General features: G+C 45.8%; 1 protein-coding gene across 1 annotated transcript in view; it reads right to left on the bottom strand.

The window, feature by feature from the left end:
- LOC148030019 (forkhead-associated domain protein) overlaps positions 1-20876 on the bottom strand; it is a 32366-nt gene extending 11490 nt beyond the window's left edge. The window contains exon 1 of the mRNA XM_087686283.1: positions 20616-20876. Within this exon, the coding sequence (XP_087542409.1) occupies positions 20616-20853 (238 nt within the window). The 5' untranslated portion in view covers positions 20854-20876. The remainder of the gene's footprint in view (positions 1-20615) is intronic.
- Positions 20877-22299: the final 1423 nt, after the last annotated feature.

Raw genomic sequence — 22299 nt, 5'->3', positions numbered from 1 at the left:
AATGATAAGATCATTCACGTACAAGATGAGCAAAACACACCTGTCACCCTCAACCTTGAAGTATAGGTTAGGGTCATGAGCTGATCAATGGAAGCCACTCTGGAGAAAGAACCGATCAATCCTCTAGTACCAAGCACGAGGAGCCTACTTCAGGCCATAGAGGGCCTTCCACAATTGGAAGACGTAATCCTCCTTCCCCTGCACGAGAAAACCTTGAGGTTGTGAAACATAAATCTCCTTTGCAAGGACACCATTCAAGAAGGCAGACTTGACATCCATCTCATAAACAAGCTAGCGGTGGTGGGCTACAAGAGCCAAGATAGCCCGAATCATATACATCCGAACTATAGGTACAAAAGTCTCAAAATAGTTCAAACCTACCCTCTAAGAAAAACCCTTAGCAACAAGCCTAGCTTTGTGCTCGTCCAAGGAACCATTTACAAGGTACTTGGTCTTATAGACCCACTTCACACCTATCACCTTCCGTTTTGGGGAAAGCAAAACCAACTCCCAAATCTAATTACGCTCGATAGAATCGAGCTCCTCCCGCATGGCCTAACGCCAAATATCCTATGCAAGAGCCTCCTCAACTATAGTAGACTCCCAGGTATGAAGAATCTATGACATACGAGCATAGTTCACACAAAGTGGACCATTCCAATGGGCCTGTAAGCGAGCTAATCAACGTTGACCTATAGGAGAAGCAGGAAAGTAAGAAACACCCGAATCCTACATGAACTATCAATACCAATGAGGAATCCAAATAGGCTCATCCTACTGTGAGGAAGACTGAGTAGCCTCCAATACTTGTAATGCACCGGTCTAGGGTAGAGACTCCCTCTCACCAAGGGAAGGAAAATCATCCTCATCTGAAGAAGGTTCCCCTTCTTATGATTGAGCAGCCCTAGAAGACTCCGAAGGAGAGACTGAAGGGATAAAATTATGCACCAAAAAAGTAGCAGTCGCATCCATCAAAGGTAGTAGGAAAGTTTGAGTAGAAGGTGGAGGAGGGGGAGGAGCCAAAGACGAAGAAGGGGTGTAGGAGGCAACCTAGAAGGAAGAAGAGAAACTGAGGATGGGGGAGGGTCAATCGACGATGAAGAATCACCTGCAATGGAACCATCAATAGGATCCTCCGAGACCAAAGCCTCGTCGAAGATCACATCCCTAGCCACCTCAAGCTTCTATGTTGTCAAGTCGTAGAGTTGATAGCCCTTCGTGGTAGTGCTATAGCCCATGAACATGAGCTTCCTGGACTTCGAGTCAAGCTTCATCTTCCTCTTCATCTTGTCCACATGGACAAATGCATCACATCCAAAGATGCGGAAGTGAGACACGGAGGGATTTTGATCAAAGAAAGCCTCGTAGGGAGTCATGTCTTGTAACACAAAAGTCGGGGAGCGGTTGCACATGTGAATTGCAATAGCCACCACTCCAACATTGATTGGGCCATCTCTAGCATGGTCTGATTCGCACACTCCACCACACCATTCTCTGAAGGTGTATTTGGATGGGTATACTCCACCCGAATGCCATGATACCCACAAAATTAAGAAAAGAGATTAGTAGTAAACTCCACCATGATGTGCTCGGATGCCACGAACTTTGAAAGTAGTCCGTCTCCACAAACACCTTCCACTCACAAAAAGAACTCGCTCTTGTACTCCAAAAAATAAGGGCACACATAACAATTGAAGTCGTCTATAAGCAAGATCAAATACTCGGCATTCCCAAGGGAGGCCATGCCCATAGGTCCATAAAGATCGGTATGAACCAACTCAAGCGGAGTGGAAGCTCGCCAAGTGACAACCTAAGGATGAGACTGCCTATGCTACTTGCTCCTCAAACTGCTAGGGCACAAAGTGTGAATAGGAGGGAAATCAATAAGTTCCTCCACCATCTTCTTCCAAGAAGCCTGTCGTATAGCATCAAAATTTAGATAACCATAACAAGCATACCAAAGCAGCCCAAGCTTGTGGGAAGACCTTGCGGCTAAGGCTATGAGCGTGTAAAGCCAACCCTCTTGGGATCCTATGCAAAGAGCGGCACTTGAAGAAGCATCCTCCACTGTCACCACATCCTATGTAAATACCACGCGGGTACCAGATGGATTGATCAGTCCCGACCTGCAGGCCAAAGTGTCAATGAGGGCACCAGATCAAGCTGATGATGATGGCAACACCAAGCATGGAAAGAGAGGAAGCAGAAGATGAAGGAAGAATTTTGCACTGACTGAAGAAGAACGTTGATACAATGTAGATGGATTGATCAGTCCCTACATGTAGTTCGCATCACTGAGGGCACCAGATAAGGTTGATGATGAATATAACACCAAGCACGGAGGATTGGAGTGTCGGAGTGTGCACCTACAAAGGGAAGAATAAAGACTGAAGAGAGTGTGTGTCTACCAAGTGGGGGGTGCAGCTATAAATAGCACCAAAAACTGGCCAACATGATCCTGAAGAGGCCATAAATGCTGGCTGACCAACATTAAATGCTGGTCATTGAAGAAAAATGCCAGAAAAAAATAGGAAAGACCTCGGAAAAATCCCAAATGACAATGACAATGTCAAGCAGGTGTAGACAGACTGTGGAAAGCAGAAACTCGACTTGGAATGCACACAAGAAGCCAACAAATAAAGAAAAGGCACCTAAACTGCCAAAGCTCCTATGTCTCTATCAAACTCTGACAGGAGCTCACAACCAAGAGATGACGGACTGACATGACTAACATAGGCAAGCTAACAGACAAACTTGATAAATGTGTCATTGCATCCTTCACACTTGCTGAATTTGCAGCAATAGTCATGCCAAATTGCTTCTTTTTTTCACTAAGAATTCTCTTTCTGCATTTCTCAATGAAATACTCCTTTTTACTGCGATGATTATATTTTTTTTCCTTAGCACCCTCATCCTTGGTGCTTGAAGAGTTTGTAGGAGAGGGTGATCTGCCTTTGCCCTTTGAGTTTGATGGCTGCCATGACTTTCCCTTGTTCCTATGTCTGGCTGTAAATGCTTGATTTTCCATACTTATATTGAAGCAATTCACCCTTGATTGCTCTTCTTGCAATAACAATGAGACCAATGCATCAAATGTGTACGCATGACCATCTCCTTTTGCAAAAAAGCGAGGCATAGTGGCAAAACTCTAATAAGACTTGAGTAGGCTAACCAAGACTGTAGAAAAAAGATAAGCATTAAGAATAATCCCATCAATATTTGCAAGTTGTTCCATTATCTCCTTGACACATGTAATGTAGGCATCCACCGAATCACCCTTTGTCATGTGCTCCATCTCAAGGTGTTTGCGCAAATAGGCTACATGAGCCTCATTGCACACCTAATACAACGAAGCAAGTTTATCCCAAGCATCCTCGGCCATTGTGCACAACTGAATGTGCAAAATGGCCTAGCTTTTGTGCAACAATGCAATCAAAGCATGTGCCTAGGCATCTCTCCCATCCCATCTTAATTGATCAGCAGCGATGGGAGGTGCAACACGAGTTGGAGTGAAAGATCCACTTGTGATAGTGGATGAATTGGATGAGCCTACAATATTCTGTGCAACACAGCCTACATGGCTAACCTTTGAACCAAATATATAACCCCAAGTTTTTTTAGCAGCCAAAACATGCTTCATCATGTATGCCCACATTGGATGATTTGTGCCATTCAATTCGTTAAGAGCCCCAAAACATATTTAGCAAGTCATTTTGGCCTACCATTGCTTGCTATGTACAGCCGAATTTTCACAACAGTTGTTAAATGTGTAGCTATAGGTGCAATAGTATAAAAAACTAAGGAAAAGCTCAAAAAACTTACAATTATGTGTACAATTGATGATGTCAAAGAAAAATTCACACCTAAGAATACTCCAATACCCCCAAATATCAGTTTAGGTGATGAAATTGGCCTCGATGTCAATGAATTTAACAAATTTCACAAAAGCCCCAAAGTTATTTGATGAAATTTGGTGAAATTTAGGCTCGAAAGTGAAAAGCCCCAAATTTTTTATAGCAAATTTATTAAACACCAACCACAAAATCCCCAATATATGGGTGAGATTTGGGGGTTTTAGACAAAAGCCCCACTTTTTTTGAATAAATTGAGTGGGAATCAATGTCTACTACAAAAATCCCCAAAAATTGTACCTCCAAGGAGGCTAGCACAAATAGGGCTCTATTGAGATTGAAATAAGGATAATTAAATGTTGAAAGGCATTAGATATTATTTTGTGTTGTCGAGCTAAGTTGCAAGGCTGTAGGCTAATATTGAGGGGGCTGTCTCGAAATGTGTGCTGCCTGTCGGGTTGCAAGACAGATCTGGTCAAACAAGGGCATCACAACAGTTAGACCTGGCGTGGCAAATAGGAGGTGAATTGTGAGCGGAAGATGGACAGGCTGTCATAGCGTGTTGTTGGCTGCAAGCAAGCAGACGATGAATAGGATGACTACATGCAGGCGACCATGAACAGGTTCACTGCATACAGGCTGATAGTCAGGTGCAACTGCAAGCTGCACAATCACAAATAGCAGTCAAGCAAGCTGAAGCAATCAGTTCAGCAGCTGCACAAAAGGCAGCAGGGGTGTGAGAACCAAGAGACATCAAATTCGAGACCCAATGGTGGCTAAGGCAGCTGCTTAAAAGAGGCATGTATCTGATACCACTGTTAGGTTAGGATTCAGCAACACACACTCACAATGAACAAGTTAGCACCAAGAGAGGAGAGTTGCTGGAAGGTCACATCCACTACATGAGAATGATAATGAAAGTACAATCCTAAGGTGCTAAAGTACCCTACCCACCACTGACGGGTGTTCACACAAGGAAAAAGACCCTATTCCAGCTGGACGGTAAAAAGTCCCCTTGGATAAAGCAGCGTTCACACTAAAACTATGAAGGAACACAATAAGTGTAACAACCTAATGATTTTCAGGCTGGCTAACTTTATTTTTGGCGTCCCTAGATACTTGCTAGCCTATTCGTTATTTTGACCTATTTATTGGCCACTACTCCCTCTTCTGCTGCATTTTGCTATGTCAGCTACCAGCCTGCTGTTGAGAGTCATCTCCTACCATGTCAGCAGTGCCATGTGACAGTTTTGCCACATGGCTGCAATCGGACTGTCCGACTGCAGTTGGCTGCATTAAATGCAGCCAACATGGCTATTTCGGGCATTTTCTCAGGCATCCTTTTCAGCGTTTTTAAGGCTGAGTTTCTAACAAACTTCTACACTTGTATTTGACAGATTTCAGTCTGCTGGTGACAAAAACAGCACTCGGGGCCAATGGAGATTGAGGTCCTCAAGGCGGAGACATACGCAGATATTCTCTCTGCACCCGTGTATGATTCTGCAACCTTGTACAGCATTCTTCACTGCAGATTTTCTGCGTTTTCACTGTCTTTTGCTCTCTCTCTCTCTCTCTCTCTCTCTCTCTCTCTCTCTCTCTCTCTCTATTCACTCTTTGTCACGGTCATTCACTTCCACATTGCTTCATGGTATCAGAGCATTGAAGAACTGACCTAGGGTGGACCTATCTAAAGAGGAGTTTTTAGCACGACACAAGACTATGTTTTCAGCGTTCAAGTGCGAGTGGATGGGCTGCGCATCTAAACAAGGCTGAAGCAAGCGTGGGCGTGCAAGAAAAGAGAAGATTTGCTGAAGTTGCTGCTGTTTTTCTGCTGTTAGAGAAGGAAGAAGGCTGTGTTTTTAGCCTTCAAGTACAGATTTTACCTTTTCATCACCTCCGGCAGCTGAAGAAGGTTCGGGAAGCGGAGATTGTTAGCCTGCTCTTTTATCATTCTCAGTCTGTCATCTCCTGGTTGTGAGCTCCTGTCAGAGTCTGACAGGAGACAGAGGAGCTCTGTCAGCTTAGTAGTTGCTGTTCTTGTCTGTATTCAGCCTTCGGGAGTCACACAGCCCACACTGGGCTTTTTCATGTGCAGTTGGCCCAGATTTCTGGGCAGGTCGGCCAGATCTGGCCAAGTTGGCCAGATTTGGCAGGTCGGCCAGTTTTCTGGCCTGGGGCTATATATAGCAACCCCCCCAGTCATTCCCAGCATTGTCTTCTGCAGGTTCAGCACACTCTCCGTCCTCTCCCGCTCCGGCATTGGTGCTGCCATTGCTTTCAGTCTTTTCTGGTGCCCTCACTGACGATCCGGGCTGCGTGCAGGGACTGCTCCGTCCATTTTAGTGTATTCAGCATTCATCTCAATCAGTGCAGACTTTCTTCCTTCATTCCCTGCTTTCTTTCTTTTTTTCGTAAATTCATTCCCTGCTTTCTCTCTCCCATCCTCTGTATTCGTGTTCTTCTTCCGTTGTGCACTCTCACATGGTATCATCGCCTGACTAAGAGCACGGAGGACATAACCGCTGGAGAGATACGTCACTGCTGTCATCTCATCTGCAACTGCCCAGGCGGCTCCTGTAGGAGGCTCTTCTTCCTGCGTTTGCTGTAAACGCTGTCTTCTGACGCTGCCACGTCATCCAGCGACACATCTTCCCTACGTTTTCCATCAGGCTGTCCCTCCTTCGGCTGAGCGACTCATCCACAGCCTGCGTTTTGCAGTTCTGTTGGTCGCTACCACTCCTGGTGGCACATTTCCTGCTGGCGACTCATTTTCTAGCTGTGTCCTGGTGCTGGTGGTCTCTTTTCTGGTGATCGTCATCAGTTATCTTTGCGTTTTGCAGATCCAGGTGTTTGTAGGCTTTCTCAGCCTGCGTCTTGGTGGTTGGTGACCAAACTGCTGGTCATACTTCGACATCGGCACAATTTTCTTTGGTGTTTTGCAGATTGGAAGATGTCTTACCAGTTTTCAGGCTTTGACGACTTAGAGGATGAACTCCTTTCTCATCATTCCTCTCAGCGGAGGCGGGATTATCAGGAGATTCGACGTTGGGAAGAACCTCCTCGCACTCGTCCTTCTTCAGTCCATGCATCTCAGAGGGTTCCATCTACCGTGAAGGTATCTTCCATGAAGACTGCTTCAGATGTGCGGATGCCTTCCTTGATTCCCTCCATTCAGGTGCCGATTCTCCCTTCCTTTCCGACGGAAGATAAGTTGGATGGTTCCAACTACTCCCTCTGGTCATGCAAGGTGGCATGCATCCTCGATACATTTGACCTTTGGGAGCTTGTTTCTTCGCCCATCGACCGTCCCCCCACGGATTCGTCCGATGGCACCTCTATGGACCGTGCAGCCTTGTGGGATAGGCTCAACTCTCGAGCCCGTTCCTTTCTTTTTATGAGTCTACATGATTCCGTTCTTGTACATGTTCACAGGTTACAGACCGTGGCGGAAGTGTGGAAGAAGCTTGCGTCTTTGTATCAGCACAAGACGTTTGCCCACAAGATTTCCTTGGAGAAGAAGTTGCGGATGCTTAGTCTTGATGATTCTCCTTCCATGAAGGAGCACATCACGAAGATGGAGGATATGCGAGGCGAGTTAGCCTCTCTTGGTCGTATGATATTGTCTGAGGATATGGCGATGATTCTGTTGACTGAGCTGCCATCACCCCGTTATGATGTCTTCTATACCAGCCTCATCACCTCGAGGACCCGTGAGACACTTCTATGGGAGGAGCTTTCCCCGCTTGTCTTGGAGCATGACGAGCGACTCAAAGAGGTGGGAACCAGTGGCTCCACCAAAACATTTACGGCAGGCACAGGTGGCGGCAAGAAGAAGAAACAAAAGAAGGAGAAGGGCCAAGGACAAGGAGGAGGACAAGAAGGATGCAAAGGAGAGAAAGCCTAAATGTCCCCACTGTGGGAAGGGCACTCATCCCGAGGAGAAGTGTTGGCAGAAGTATCCCCATTTGAAGCCTAAGGAGAAGGATTCGAAGGCAGCCCCAACCACGACCGAATCTGCGTTTGTGCATGTCTTTGTTGAGGAGGATACAGCCATAGCTTCTACCACTCTGGAGAAGCCTTGGCTCGTCGACAGTGGAGCATCTTCACATATGACCTTCCGCCAGGATTGGCTTCAGGATCTTCGTTCCCGAGGGGGTACAGTCACCATTGGTGACAATTCTACAGTCCCTATTCGAGGCGTGGGGACTCTACCTATGTTTTCTGACAGGCGGTCTTCCCCTGCCAAAGTTCTCTATGTCCCTGATTTGGGTTTTAACCTATTGTCTGTGCATGGCCTTACTCAGCTAGGTACCCCAGTCATTTTTACTCAAGATGCAGTCACAGTGGAGGACGCTTCTACCGCTGATGCTCTTTGGACAGGTACACAGGAGGGTGGGCTTTATACGCTCACAGCCTTGGCTGCGAGGACTTCCCATGAGCTTGGGCTGCTTTGGCATGCTCGGTATGGGTCATTTGAACCTCGATTCTCTTCGGCAGGCTTCTCGGAGGAAGATGGTGGAGGGACTTCCAGATTTCCCTCCTCTTCACACTTTATGCCCTAGCTGCTTGAGGGGCAAGCAGCATAGGCAGCCTCACCCTCAGGTTGCTTCTAGGAGGGCTACTTCTCCGCTTGAGTTGGTTCACACCGACCTTTGCGGACCTATGGGCACGGTCTCCCTTGGGAAGGCTAGGTATTTGCTGCTGATTGTGGACGACTTTAGTCGTTATGTGTGGCCTTATTTCTTGGAGTACAAGAGCGAGGCGTACTCCCGTTTCTGTGAGTGGCAGGTGTTTGTGGAGACCCAAACAACTTCTAAGGTTCGTGGCGTTCGAGCTGATCACAGTGGCGAGTTCACTTCTCACCTTTTCTCTCAGTTTTGCAGGGATCATGGTATTCGGGTGGAGTATTCACATCCGAACACACCATCTGAGAATGGTGTGGTGGAGCATGCGAATCGGACCATGGTGGAGATGGCCCAATCTATGCTAGAGCATAGGAGTCTTCCTCATTTCCTTTGGGGTGAGGCGGTGGCTACAACGGTGCATATTCGCAACCGCTCTCCAACTTCGGCTTTACAGGACATGACTCCTTATGAGGCTTTCTTTGGGAAGAAGCCTTCTGTGTCCCATTTTCACATCTTTGGGTGCGATGCTTTTGTCCATGTGGACAAGAAGAAGAGGAAGACGAAGTTCGACTCTAAGTCAAGAAAGCTTATCTTCGTGGGTTATAGCACGACCACGAAGGGATATCGGCTCTACGACCCGATGACACGGAAGGTTGAGGTGAGCAGGGATGTGATCTTTGATGAGGCTTCGGGCCTCTGAGGATCCGATTGATGGTTCCATTACATGTGCTTCTTCGTCATCGACGGACCCCCCCACCTTCTCTACCTTCTCTTCCTTCCAGGATACCCCTTAGCACCCCTCCTATTCCTCCTCCTTCGGCTTCCCTTTCCCCTTTGGTGGATGTGCCTCCGTGTTCTACGAGCTCTTCCACTTCAGGATCTTCACGGGATACACAGCCTTCTTCTGATGCAGAGGATCTACCTTCATTTGGTGGGGGAAGTCCCTCTCCGATTTGGGTGCTTTGCAGGTTCCGAAGACCCCCCGGTCTCCCTCGCAGCAGTAGGAGTCTCTGAGGATTCCCTTATGGTATCGCCGGCTCATACAGGATTCACGTGTTACTCACTTTCCTGCTTCTTCTACAGGTCCACGTCGATCAGCCCGCTTACAGGCCCAGTGGGATAGTTCACTATGTGTGAACTATGCTCTTATGTCACAGATTCTTCAAGATTCCGAGCCTTCCACTGTGGAGGCAGCTCTTGCACAGGATATTTGGAGATAGGCTATGTAGGCCGAGCTCGATTCCATCGAGCGAAACCATACTTGGGAGCTTGTTCCGCGTTCCAAGAAACGGAAGGTGATAGGTGTGAAATGGGTCTTTAAGACCAAGTATATTGCAGATGGCTCCTTGGACAAGCATAAGGCTAGGCTTGTTGCCAAGGGTTTTGCACAGCGCACAGGCTTGGACTACTTCGAGACTTTTGCTCCTACAGCTAGGATGTCCACCATTCGAGTTCTTTTGGCTCTTTCCGCTCACCACCGTTGGCTTGTTTATCAGATGGACGTTAAGTCTGCTTTTCTGAATGGCGTCCTTGAGGAGGAGATTTATGTTACACAGCCTCCTAGTTTTCTTGTGCAGGGGAAGGAGGATCATGTCTACAGGCTGCGGAAGGCTCTTTATGGCCTGAAGCAGGCTCCTCGTGCTTGGTACCAGAGGATTGACCGCTTCTTTCTACAGAGTGGCTTTGCGCGCTCCGTTCATGATCCCAATCTCTACTTACGGGTTGTGGATTCCCTTTTTGTTTTCCTTATCTTGTATGTCGATGATCTTATCATTACAGGGAGCGACACTCAGCAGGTGGAGCATACTCGGTCTATTCTTCAGCAGGAGTTTGACATGACGGATCTAGGGATCCTTCACTTCTTTCTAGGACTGGAGATCTATCAGATGGCACAGGGCATCTTTATCTCGCAGCACAGGTACATCTCCGAGCTTCTTTCGGAGTTTGATATGGTCGCGTGTCAGCCTATCTCATGCCCCATGGACCCTGAGTCCAAGCTTTTGACAGATGGAGTCCCCCTTACAGATGCCACTCGTTACAGGTGCCTTGTCGGCTCTCTCATCTGGCTGCTGCACACTCCGCCGGATATCTCTTTTGTGGTGGCTTTATTGTCTTCTTTTATGAAGACTCCTACACAGAATCACTGGCAGGCAGCCTTGCGGGTTCTTTGCTATTTACAGGGGACTCGATCCTTCGGGATCATGTATGGAGATGGGATTACCCTTTCTGGATGGAGTGATTCTAATTGGGCAGGTGATGTGGATTCAAGACGATCCACTACAGGTTATGCTTTCACCCTTGGATCCGGTGCTGTCTCTTGGAGCAGCAAGAAGCAGCCTACTGTGGCACTTTCTTCTACAGAGGCTGAGTATCAGGCCCTATGTTCGACCGCTATGGAGGCAGTTTGGCTCCGTCGCTTTTACTGGCGGAGATTGACTTTTCCCAGACCGGACCTACGGAGCTGCGCGTGGACAACCAGAGTACTCTTGCTCTGGCAAAGAACCCGGTGTTTCATGCTCGCACGAAGCACATTGAGGTTCAGTATCACTATGTTCGAGAGCGGATCGTGGATTCGGAGCTAGTGGTGGTCTATTGTCCTACAGCGGCCAATGCAGCTGATCTCTTTACGAAGCCTTTGCCTCAGGCTTCTTTGCTTCATCACATGCAGTTCTTAGGTCTTCAAACCCTCCCAGGATCTGAGAGGGGGTGTTAGCCTGCTCTTTTATCATTCTCAATCTGTCATCTCCTAGTTGTGAGCTCCTGTCAGAGTCTGACAGGAGACAAAGGAGCTCTTGTCAGCTTAGAAGTTGCTGTTCTTGTCTGTATTCAGCCTTCGGGAGTCACACAGCCCACACTGGGCTTTTTCATGTGCAGTCGGCCCAGATTTCTGGGCAGGTCGACCAGATCTGGCCAAGTCGGCCAAATTTGGCAGGTCGGCCAGTTTTCTGGCTTGGGGCTATATATAGCAGCCCCCCCAGTCATTCCCAACATTGTCTTCTGCAGGTTCAGCACACTCTCCGTCCTCTCCCGCTCCGGCATTGGTGCTGCCATTGCTTTTAGTCTTTTCTGGTGCCCTCACTGATGCTCCGGGCTGCGTGCAGGGACTGCTCCGTCCATTTCAGTGTATTCAGCATTCATCTCAGTCAGTGCAGACTTTCTTCCTTCATTCCCTGCTTTCTCTCTCCCATCCTCTGTGTTCGTGTTCTTCTTCCGTTGCGCACTCTCACAAAGACAAGAGCCCTAGCAGGCTGCATTTTCATAGTCAGAAGGGGTTTCTTTTGCGTTTGTGCAGGCATTGCCGGTGAAGACATCTACAAAGACTTACGTGGAGTTTCAGGCGATCATGGACCGGAAGGGACCTGTCTTACCGGCTCTTCCATCAGATCAAAAGCTCGATGATGACAATTACCACATATGGTGTGTGAAGATGTTGGCCATATTGGAGTCTTATGATTTGGCGGAGCTTGTGATGGAGATCACCCGGTCCTCGGTGAGAGATGAGTCCAAACTCTCTTCGAGTGCTCGTGTGGAGTTGACCAAAACCGAGTCTCATTAGAACAAGCTGAATGCCAAGATTCGTTCTTTTCTTTTTCTGCCTTGTACAACAGCTGTGATAGGCCATATAGAGCACTCGATGGTGGCTCGAGAGATATTGCTGGAGCTTGACCAAATGTACAACCGGATAACCCTTATGAAGAGGGTTTCTTTGGAGGTGCAAATGCAAACCCTATCCGTTAATAAGTCTTCTTTGCTTCGGGAACACATCAACAAGCTTCGACACCTTCACATGCAAGTTCAAAATGCGGGGAAGCCCATTTCCTCCGAAGACATGGCGATCACTTTATTGTCCCAGTTGCCGCCACGATTCGGTACTTTTTACTCCGCTCTTATTGCTTCAAGGCGGGAGTCGACTCTTCGATGGAAAGAGTTGGTTCCTATGGTCTTGGACCAAGAGGAACAATTGAAGGGACAGAATGCTTCCAAATTGGAGGCATTGATTGGTCAAGCCTCTCAGAAGAAGGGGAAGGACCAAAAGAAGAAGAAGGAGAACAACAAATCTAAGAAGGATAAAGAGAAAGAATCGACATGCCATATTTGTGGTAAGACCGGCCATTGGAAGAAGAATTGCCCCGACAAGGACAAGACGGACACCAAGAAGGACACAAAGGATTCTGGAGCGATGGCTGCACCCTCATCAGCTGCTTTTCTACACTTAGCGGTCATTGAGGACTCTACACCAAAGACTTCTAATGCTGCAATGACAGCTCTCCAAGCTCGAGAGCGGATCGTGGACAGTGGTGCCTCACGGCATATGACTCCTTCGACAGTTGGCCCATTTGCAACCCTTGCGGGAGCAGATTCTCATAGGAGACAGCTCTTTTGTGTCTATTGCTACAGTGGGTGAGATGTAACTAATTCCAAATGGACGTGGTGGTACCCACACTTCTGAGGTGTTACATGTGCCAGGTTTAGGGTATCATTTGCTTTCGGTACATAAGATTTCTTCTCTTAGTCTCTTGGTGGAGTTTGACAGTGATGTTGTTCACATTCTTGATCGTGGATCGAGGAAGGTTCTCTCTTCAAGGTATGAGGAGCATGGCATCTACAAATTGAAGTCTTCTTCCGCTCTTACCTCTCTTCTTCTTACCTCTCAGACATAATCCGAGCTATGGCATGCTCGGTTTGGCCACCTAAACTATGAGTATCTTTGGAAGGCGTCGCTAGGATTGCTTGTTCGGACATAGTGGTGAGCTAGTAGCCATGTGTCTCTTGCATTCGTGGAAAACAATATAGGGATGAGATTCCCAACAAAGCTTCGAGGTGGTCTACTTCACCTATGAAGCCTGTATTTATGGATCTTTGTAGCCCGATGAGGAATGAGTCCTTGAAGGGGAGCTTGTCATTCATGTTGATTGTAGATGACTATAGTAGGGTGACATTGTTGAGCTAAAATATGCATTACTTGCCGATTAGCCTCTTAAACAACCCCAAAACACACTAAAAATGCTCTTTTAGAGTAAAACCCTAAAACAGGGAGAGGTTCGAGAGAGTTCAGTGGACACCCTAAAACAGGGAGCGGTTCGAGAGAGTTTAGTGGAAACCCTAATTTTTTGGGTGCCCTTCCACATCTATAAATAGACAAGCTGCCCCCATTCAGCCATCATCCTTGTTTGCAAGTCACATCAGCCCACACATCCTCTGCTGCTGTTGGCGCCCAATTTCCAGCCTGCAGCTCGCCTCCATCTGCTGTCCAACCATCATCGACTGCAGCCACATTATCTTCAGCCTATCCATTGCTGTAGGTGACAGCTCTCAGCTGTTGGTGACTGCTCCAGACTGTCTCAGCCTGTTGTCCATCATCTCCAGGGTCAGTCAGCCCGCATTTTCAGCATTGCAGACCCTGACACTCTCAGACACTGTTTCAACTTGCTGTTTACAGTAGACTGTGCACAGTTTTCAGTACACTGTTGCTTTTACCAGTTTCCAGCCTCCAAACTGCTGCGTTTTGGTGACCAGCCTGCTGCCATTCACTATTCAGCACTCCTACACTCCGACTGGTGGTCACAGACTTGGGATCCGTCTTCGGTGGACGTCACACTGACATTGCTCTACCCTTGAGCACACTATACACTCTTACATTCATTTACAACATTCATTCACTTCAGAGTTGTGTTCTCTCTCTCCCTTCTTCTGTTTGTGTTTGAGTTTTGCATTTAGGGTTTAAGTTTTTGAGTTTTGTGTTTAGGGTTTGAGTTTTGCCCTCTGTGTCCGTGTCAGTCTCTTTGTGTTTCTGTCGTGGTCGTACACTCTGTGTGTCCTCAGTGCAAACCCTAGCATTTTCCTTCACAGACATGAGCCTACTTCTTGACATTGAAGTTAGAGGCTTTCTCCCACTTCAAGGATTGGCTTCTCTTCGAGGAGAACCGATTGGCAATGTGTTAATGTGAAATGGGGAGCTTTGGATGGGGGAAAACTTGCTAAATCAAGTACCCATTCAAGGTGAAAACTCCTAGGACTATGTTAATATATCTCCTTTTACTTCATCAAAGAGCCATCTGCTCAAATCCACCATATTTGCAGCATATTATCATAATGGCAATCAACTATGGCACATCAAAGAAAAGAAAAGAAAGAAAAAATGTAAGACTCATTCAATTGGGCTACTTGAAAAAACGATATCCATCTCCTTGGTGATCATGGAAGACCCTTGTGCAACCCATCACATCACCCTTCATTTAATGCCTTGGTTTCTTTGGAGTGGGACCTTTCAAATATAAAAGAGGGTGGAGACATGACTTACTCACCATCTTGGGCACATCTTTTCGGGCCTAAGAGGAGTTAAGACATTTATTTTGGGGTTTGCACTACAGTACAGTAAACCCTATTTAATTCTCCTTACAACAAGCCCAAAAAGTATTACTTCCTTGCAAGAAATAAATGGCATTCTACCCTTACACTGCTGCCACACCCCATTCAAAGCAACTCCTGGTAAAAACGCAAGAAAAACCAACAGTAGCAATCAACATGCTAAAATCAGCTCCGAACAATGTGTGATAGGCTGGAAACAGACGCCAAACTGTTGTAGACAGCAATGGCCAGCTTGGACCGCGATATCCTCGGCGTCCAGGGTGTGGGCAACAAGCTGAAATACCTGAAATCTGCAAAAACGAGATGTTGATGTAGCGGAAGAAGAAGAGAAGTGGATGCCAAACCCGCCACCGCTCTTTGCCTTCACTAGAGTGGAGGATCTTCGCCACTGTTTGAGAAAAACCGGCTCTAATACCATGTCAAAAGATGACGTACCAACAAGACAGTAGGGTTGGCGGGGAGGAACACGGAGTGAACTCGGCAAACATGGAGAAGAGAAGAGAAGAGAGAAGAAACTAAGATGAAAGGAATGATGAAGTTCTGAATCATGGAGTGAATGTGATACAAGGGAACAAGGGTGTCGTAGCACAAGGAAGATGATGATGACAGCCACGAACCACGAACTGCAATGTCCTCTTGAAGGGGTGTGAGGGTAGTGGAGAGGCTGAAGAGAAGAGGTGACGAACTAAATGAGTCAGCCATAAGGAATGAATGAGAGAGTGGCCTATAAAAAATGGACATAGTTAGTCTAGGATGGCGCCCCTTTTTGGGGCTGCAAACCCTAAACGCAAAACATAGAAACACAAAAACGCAAAGTGCCGGTGAAGGGTGAAGGGTTTCTCAACATCGCGGAGGTCACGAAGACACTAGGCACATTCTACGGAGCTTGTTTGCTCTAACTACTATTTGATGTCCCGTGTTACGCAGGATTAAGAGCCTACATCAGTGAAGGAGGCTTTAGAGTGTGCATTCGAATTAAAGTAAGGTTAGGACAAAGTTCCAACCTATTTAGTTATTTGTAGCTAAAGACTGTAGTCTAATCATTGACGGAAGGCGATGGAAGCCGAGTTGGAGGCTATTGAGCAAAATGGCACTTGGTTCCTTGTGCCTCGTCTCTCTCATAAGAAGGTGATTGGTATCAAATGGGTCTTCAAGACCAAGTACCATAGTGATGGCTTGTTGGACAAGCACAAGGCTCACCTTGTGACTAAAGGTTTTGCACTGCGCCTAGGTGTTGACTTCCATGATACTTTTGCCCTTACAGCTCACATGGAGACCATTCGTACTATTCTTGCCTTGGCTAGTCATAGGAGATGGCCTGTTTTTCAATTGGATGTGAACCTTCTTAAATGGTGACTTGAAGGAGGAGATCTATGTAGAGCAGCCTCTTGGCTTTGGTTCCTCCGATGGGCAGGTTTACACGTTAAAGGCCTTGTATGGCCTAAAGCAGGCTCTGCATGCTTGGAACAAGAAGATTGATTTGTTTCTACAAGCCAAGTTGGGATATCGACGCTCTAGGGCCGATCCCCAGCTTTATGTACACACTTCCGAGAGAGCTCGTGGTTGTTTGTTTTATATGTTGATGACTTGATTATTGCAACTGCTCATTCCCAGAAGGTCAAAGAGACAAAGGCAGCCCTACACCAAAAGTTCAAGATGATGGATTTAGGACTTCTCCATTTCTTTTTGGGCCATGAGATTTATTAGTCGTCTCAGAGGGGAATTTTCATCTCTCAGCAATGATATGTACAAGAGCTCTTGGTGACTTTTAAGATGGAGGATTATCGGTCCATTTCTACTCCTATGGATCCGAACTGGAAGGCCACTTCACACCTTTGGCGGATGCTACTCGCTACCGTCTGATTGGATCATTGATTTGGCTCCTCAACACACGAGTTGATCTATGTTTTGTTGTAGGTCTCTTGGCCGGGTTCATGAGTGCACCTCAACAGGTACATTGGCAAGCTGCTCAAAGGATACTTTGGTCTCCAAGGGGGACCTCCGACCTTGGGCTTTTCTATCCAGCAGGTACAAGTGCTTCTGATCTTGTTCTTGCAAGTTGGAGTGATTCAAATTGGGCTTGTGATGTGGATCAAAGGCAGTCTACTACAGATTATTGTTTTACCTTGGGTATTGGTGCTATCTCTTGGAGTAGCAAGAAGCAACCCACAGTAGCCCTATCTTCAACTGAGAGGTAGAGTATCGGGCTGCGTCTTCTACCACATGCGAGATTGTGTGGCTTCAGCGGTTGTTGGAGGAGCTTGGCTGTCCCCCAAACTCGTCCTACTATCTTGCAGTGCAACAATGAGTTGCATTGCCTTGGCATGGAATCCCGTATTCCATGCTCGAACGAAGTACATAGAGATCCAGTATTACTTCATCATGGAGAAGCTTCTAGATGCGACCATTGATGTGGAGTATTGTAAGACTGAAGACAATCTTGCAGATTTGTTTACGAAGACACTTCCCCAGGCTTTACTTCATCGACATTCCAAATCCCTACATTTGCTGCCTTGTCCAAAATCTGAGAGGGGGTGTTGAGAGTCATCTCTGGCCACGTGGCTGCACTCAGCCTGTCTAACTGCAGTCGGCTGCATTAAATTAATGCAGCCAACCTGGCTATTTCGGGCATTTTCTCAGGCATTCTTTTCAGCCTTTTTAAGGCTGAGTTTCCAGCAGACTTCTACACTTGTATTTGACAGATTTCAGCCTGCTGGTGACAAAGACTGCACTCAAGGCTGATGGAGATCGAGGTCCTCAAGGTGGAGATATACGCAGATATTCTCTCTCCACCCCTGTATAATTCTGCACCCTCATACAGCATTCTTCACTGAAGATTTTCTACGTTTTCACTCTCTTTCTCTCTCTCTCCTCTCTCTATTCACTCTTTGTCACGGTCATTCGCTTCCGCATTGCTTCACTCTGACACCTGCATCCGCAACCAGCCAGCACCTTCATTTTAGTGTTCTCAGCTGATGCCCAGTTGCTAATCATTATCATCTACCTAGCTGACTGCTTCTTCAACTGTCTTCAACACTTAACTTGTTCTCAACTACCACCTTGTTTTCTAGCCACATGAACACCTGCATTTGCAGGTCTAATCAATTGTCCATCTCTTGTGCTGCTCCTAGAGGTCACAATCTACTAGACACACTACTATAGAAATAGATGTGATGAGAAAAAAAAGAAAATTTTAGATCTGTCTTAAGTTTATATTTTTGGAATCATGATGTTATTAGTTGCGGTTTTTTTGCGTGGTTGGACAGTCCGGATTGTTTTCGCATAACGCTGCGTGTTTTTGCTGCCTACTCACTTTGTTCAGCTCCCAACTAGCGGTTACAGCACTCAGGATCATCTTCAGTGGACGTCACACTCCTACACCTCCTCAGCCCACTCCCACAAGGCCATCGACTTTTGGATGCCTCTACCTTTGAGCATTCTGCATTGAGATTCATTCATTTTCAACATCCATTCATTTTGTTCAAAGTTATATTGTTATTTGTTTTGCGTTAACAGCTGAGTTTTGCTATAGCAGCTATGACCTGCATCACCTTGAAAATTTCTAGCCTGCTACCTACTCTTCTGAGTTGTGTAGCTTCATCTTGCACTAATCCAGACTTTCCAAATTTGCATTTGCTGCTGCCGTGCACTTTTCAAGGCTGTTTGCCGCATTTTAGGATCCGTACAAAGGACAACACACTCTCCAGCTCACACTATTTGGTCTGATCCTAGAGACATAGGAGTCCAAAAAATTTTCTTCACCCTACATAATGTGACTATTGCATGAGGATTGTTTTGTTCATTATTCTTCATTCATCTTCTATGTTCATTGTCTAAGAATTACCCTAACCCTACTGTGTTCTTTTATTAGTATGTGCTTTGTCATACGGTTCTGCTTGTTACTTGTAGACAAGTATTTCTTTATAGCTGCCAGTCCCTCTTATTACTACCCATTCGTTCTTCATCATCTCCAACTGTTGCATGATTATCCAAATGTTGTCCACACTTGCATTTGGTTCCAACTACCATTGCCATCACTCCAACCCTCCATTCAACCACTACAGCCCTTGTTTGTGTTCCCAACTCCCACCCTAATATACGACCTTGTGGATTGCTGCAATTTCCATCCCTACAAGTTCTAAGTAAAGAGTGTGCTAGGTCACTTGCATATCCCAATTTATCCCCAGTTCATCATCACATGGCTACAAGCCCCTCCTTTTGTTGCTGCCCACTCATTCCTCATCATCTCCAACTGCTGCCGTGATCACGGGTAGGCTGCCCACACCTGCATTTGGTTCCAACTGCTATCACCTTCACTCCAAGTCTATATTCAACTGCTGCAGCCCATGTTCAAGTGTTTGCAGCTGTTGTCCTGATCATTATGACCTAGTGGACTGCTATGTTGCCATCCCTAAAGGCTGCCTTGCTGCTGTTCATCATTTGGAGCACGTTTCAGCATTGGCCAACCTCCCACATGCTTGCTCTCATTCACCGCTGCATTTTGCATCTCATCCTGTCTACCTGCTGTCACCCAACTTTCTGGCAGCTCACTGATCCTCCATCCTCTCCATAACTGCTGCATGTGATAGCCCTCTTCCTCATCACTGCTGCCAGAGTGGTCTACATTAGATTTTAACATCAAGCATTATGGTTTGCTGCACTCAGGATCAGTCCTCCACTCCTTGAGCATCCATTGTATCACATCTAGCATGGTTTGTCCAATGAGTTTCCTCATTCAGCATTCATTCATCTTCTTCCCCTTCATGTGCATTTTGTTGGAGTTCATTGTGTAAGTTGTGTTATACACTCTCACTGTTTCCTCTACAAACCCTATTGTATCCTCACAACCCTTTCACTCAATGCACATGAAATTTGGGTGGGTGGGGGTAACCAGTGCAACTGCAACCATTATTTTGAGATATGAGGCTTTTATAAAATTGCAAACTCACCTACCGCAGCATTGAGCCTCCACTCTGATACCAACTCTAAGGTATCTATCACCTAAATGCACAACCAAGCAAAGATTAAGATAATACTGAATACAGCCCTCCAACCTTATATTAAACAGCAATAGATATGTACACAAGGGATGGAACTGAGACATGAGAATCTAAGCTACAGCACCACTATAGCACTAGTTCGCAGTGCACTCTCCTGCACTCATATAATGCTTGATAGACCTCTCATCTCGTTGTCCACACCTAGAATTGCATCTGAACAATATCTATCCTCCTTACTACATCCTTGCTGGAATCTTCAGCCTCCAAGCAAGTCGTCAATTATGTGTCAACATCGTAATCTAGCTTATATGTCAAGAACTGCTAGTACAGGATATGTACTAGCTCACATAATTTGAATTGGTGTTGGCCAATCTTCATCCAAAAAGCTTCAATTGCTTCTTCAGAACCCTATGAAAGAATTTTAACTTTGCATGCCGAACTATATGTGCCCTCCACCCAATTTCCTGACTTGCCCCACCCAAAGCCAACCATGTATTACTTCGAGTATGTTTTGATAACCTGATTGACCATTGCTTCAAGTGTCTCTTAATAAACCAACAGGACTATGATAGACAATAATCCGAAAATGGCCAGTATGGACTATGTAGTACTCCAAGTGTATAGTACAAAGCATTTAATGCATACTGCTTTAGTTTTCAGTTAACTGGACCGAAGGGATTGATTTCTAAATGAAATAACTGCTATAAACCAGCACACTAAGAGTTAGCAATTGATTGGCTACCTGCAGAGTGTATATTTCTTATTCTCACCTCGTGCGCGAGCTCGACCAGCTTCTGCTTGCAAAGATTCGAGCTGCGCCTTCAGATCATCCAATGAAAGGGACGTCGCCTCTGCAGCGCGTGTACACCGCACAAGACGTACAGAAGGATGCTCGATACGCCTCAGTAGACACGCCGGAGGAGTGACTGGAAAGCGAGACAAGAACTCCATCCTTTTGGTTTGAGTGATCGCAAAAGCCTTCGTCATCATGAATGCTTCCATGTCCATCCCGGACCGTGGCAAGTTTAATGTCATCTCCAAACCTTGATTTCAATAAAGTTTGTAATTAATAAATATGGTACATACAGTAACTTGATATGGAATTCCCATCAGAATTTTTAGTAAAATGTTGTTATATCTCCTACCAAAAGTGTTTTTCCTGAACATTGAACAAGTGATAAAAATGCTGCAAAATACAACTTGTGATACGTAACACGAGTTGTGGGAACCCCAAGCTGTAGCTCAATTGGTTAGGATACCTACATGGGTTGCATGTGGTTGATGGTTCAAGCCTTAGTCAAGCAATCGGGCAAGCAGAGAGGGGGCATTTTCGTCGACACACTAGAGTTGTTGAAATAAGCATTGGCCTTTCGGCCTTAGATGACATCCCAAATAATAATAAATTGATCGAAAGGCTACAAATTATGAAAAAAAGAACAAGCATTGTGGGACACAAGTGATACTCTTGCCCATCCCACTCTCAAAGTTTGCAAGGGTTCACCAAAGTTGAAGGGAAAAAACCCACACAAATACTTTGATTTATGTGAAGATTTGCTAATATTGTAGTAGCACTAGCTTGCCCATTTCAAATTCTCTTTTATCATTGCCTCGCATCTATGAACCCATAGGGGGAACAATTCTACTTGAAAAACTTTGAAACTCTTGGTGGGACAATCGGATGAAGGATGCTTGGGAAACCTCTTTGCCATTTCCTTGTATCCTTGTAGATGTTGGGTAAGACAAAGTCTTGAGACTATTAAAATGAAAAGATAATACAATTCGTTAAGCCATCAAAAATATTATAGAAGATGGTACTCACCTTCACAATGCCCTCTTACTTTTATGTAATTGAAGATCTTGCAAAGAAAGGTCGCACTTCTAGGCCACCAATCTAAGCCTTTGCATCATATTATTTTTTAAGGGAAATCTCTGTATAGCATGGACATGCCAAAGATCTTTGAGCATGGACATGGTAGAGACCCTTTGAGCAGGTTTATCTTCTCTAGCGCTACCATTCTTAAATAAGACAAATTATTAAGAAAGCTCACCAAAATATTTAAGTTTATTGTCTATTTTTTTTAATAGTACCTTACCTTATATTAATTGTTCATTATCATGGTTGCATGAACTCATAGGTCAACACCCAGTGCAAAAGGCACTTTTCTTCTCTTCAAATTCTAATCTTCCATCATCCAAGTAAAACACATCATGTTAAGAGAATGGCACAATGTGAAGGTACTAAATTAGACCATCAACTCACATGACTCCAAATATTGCCAAGAAAAGTTCATGCATCGTTAACTCGATCCTTGCTTGCAAAAATAGAAATAGCATTTTAAGATTAGAAGTTTATTAAGGCCACTAGTAGGCCCAGTTAACTTTGCCAACCAAGCCTACGTAACCCATTGTGCAATTTGCAGACTTGTGAAGCTCACAAGAGTATGCTTTGCTCGC

Source organism: Lygodium microphyllum, chromosome 10 (assembly GCF_053477565.2).
Source record: "Lygodium microphyllum isolate KBCC chromosome 10, Lygodium_microphyllum_v1.1.10, whole genome shotgun sequence".
In the NCBI taxonomy this organism is placed as follows: Eukaryota; Viridiplantae; Streptophyta; class Polypodiopsida; order Schizaeales; family Lygodiaceae; genus Lygodium; species Lygodium microphyllum.
This window is presented reverse-complemented; position numbering and strand designations above follow the sequence as displayed.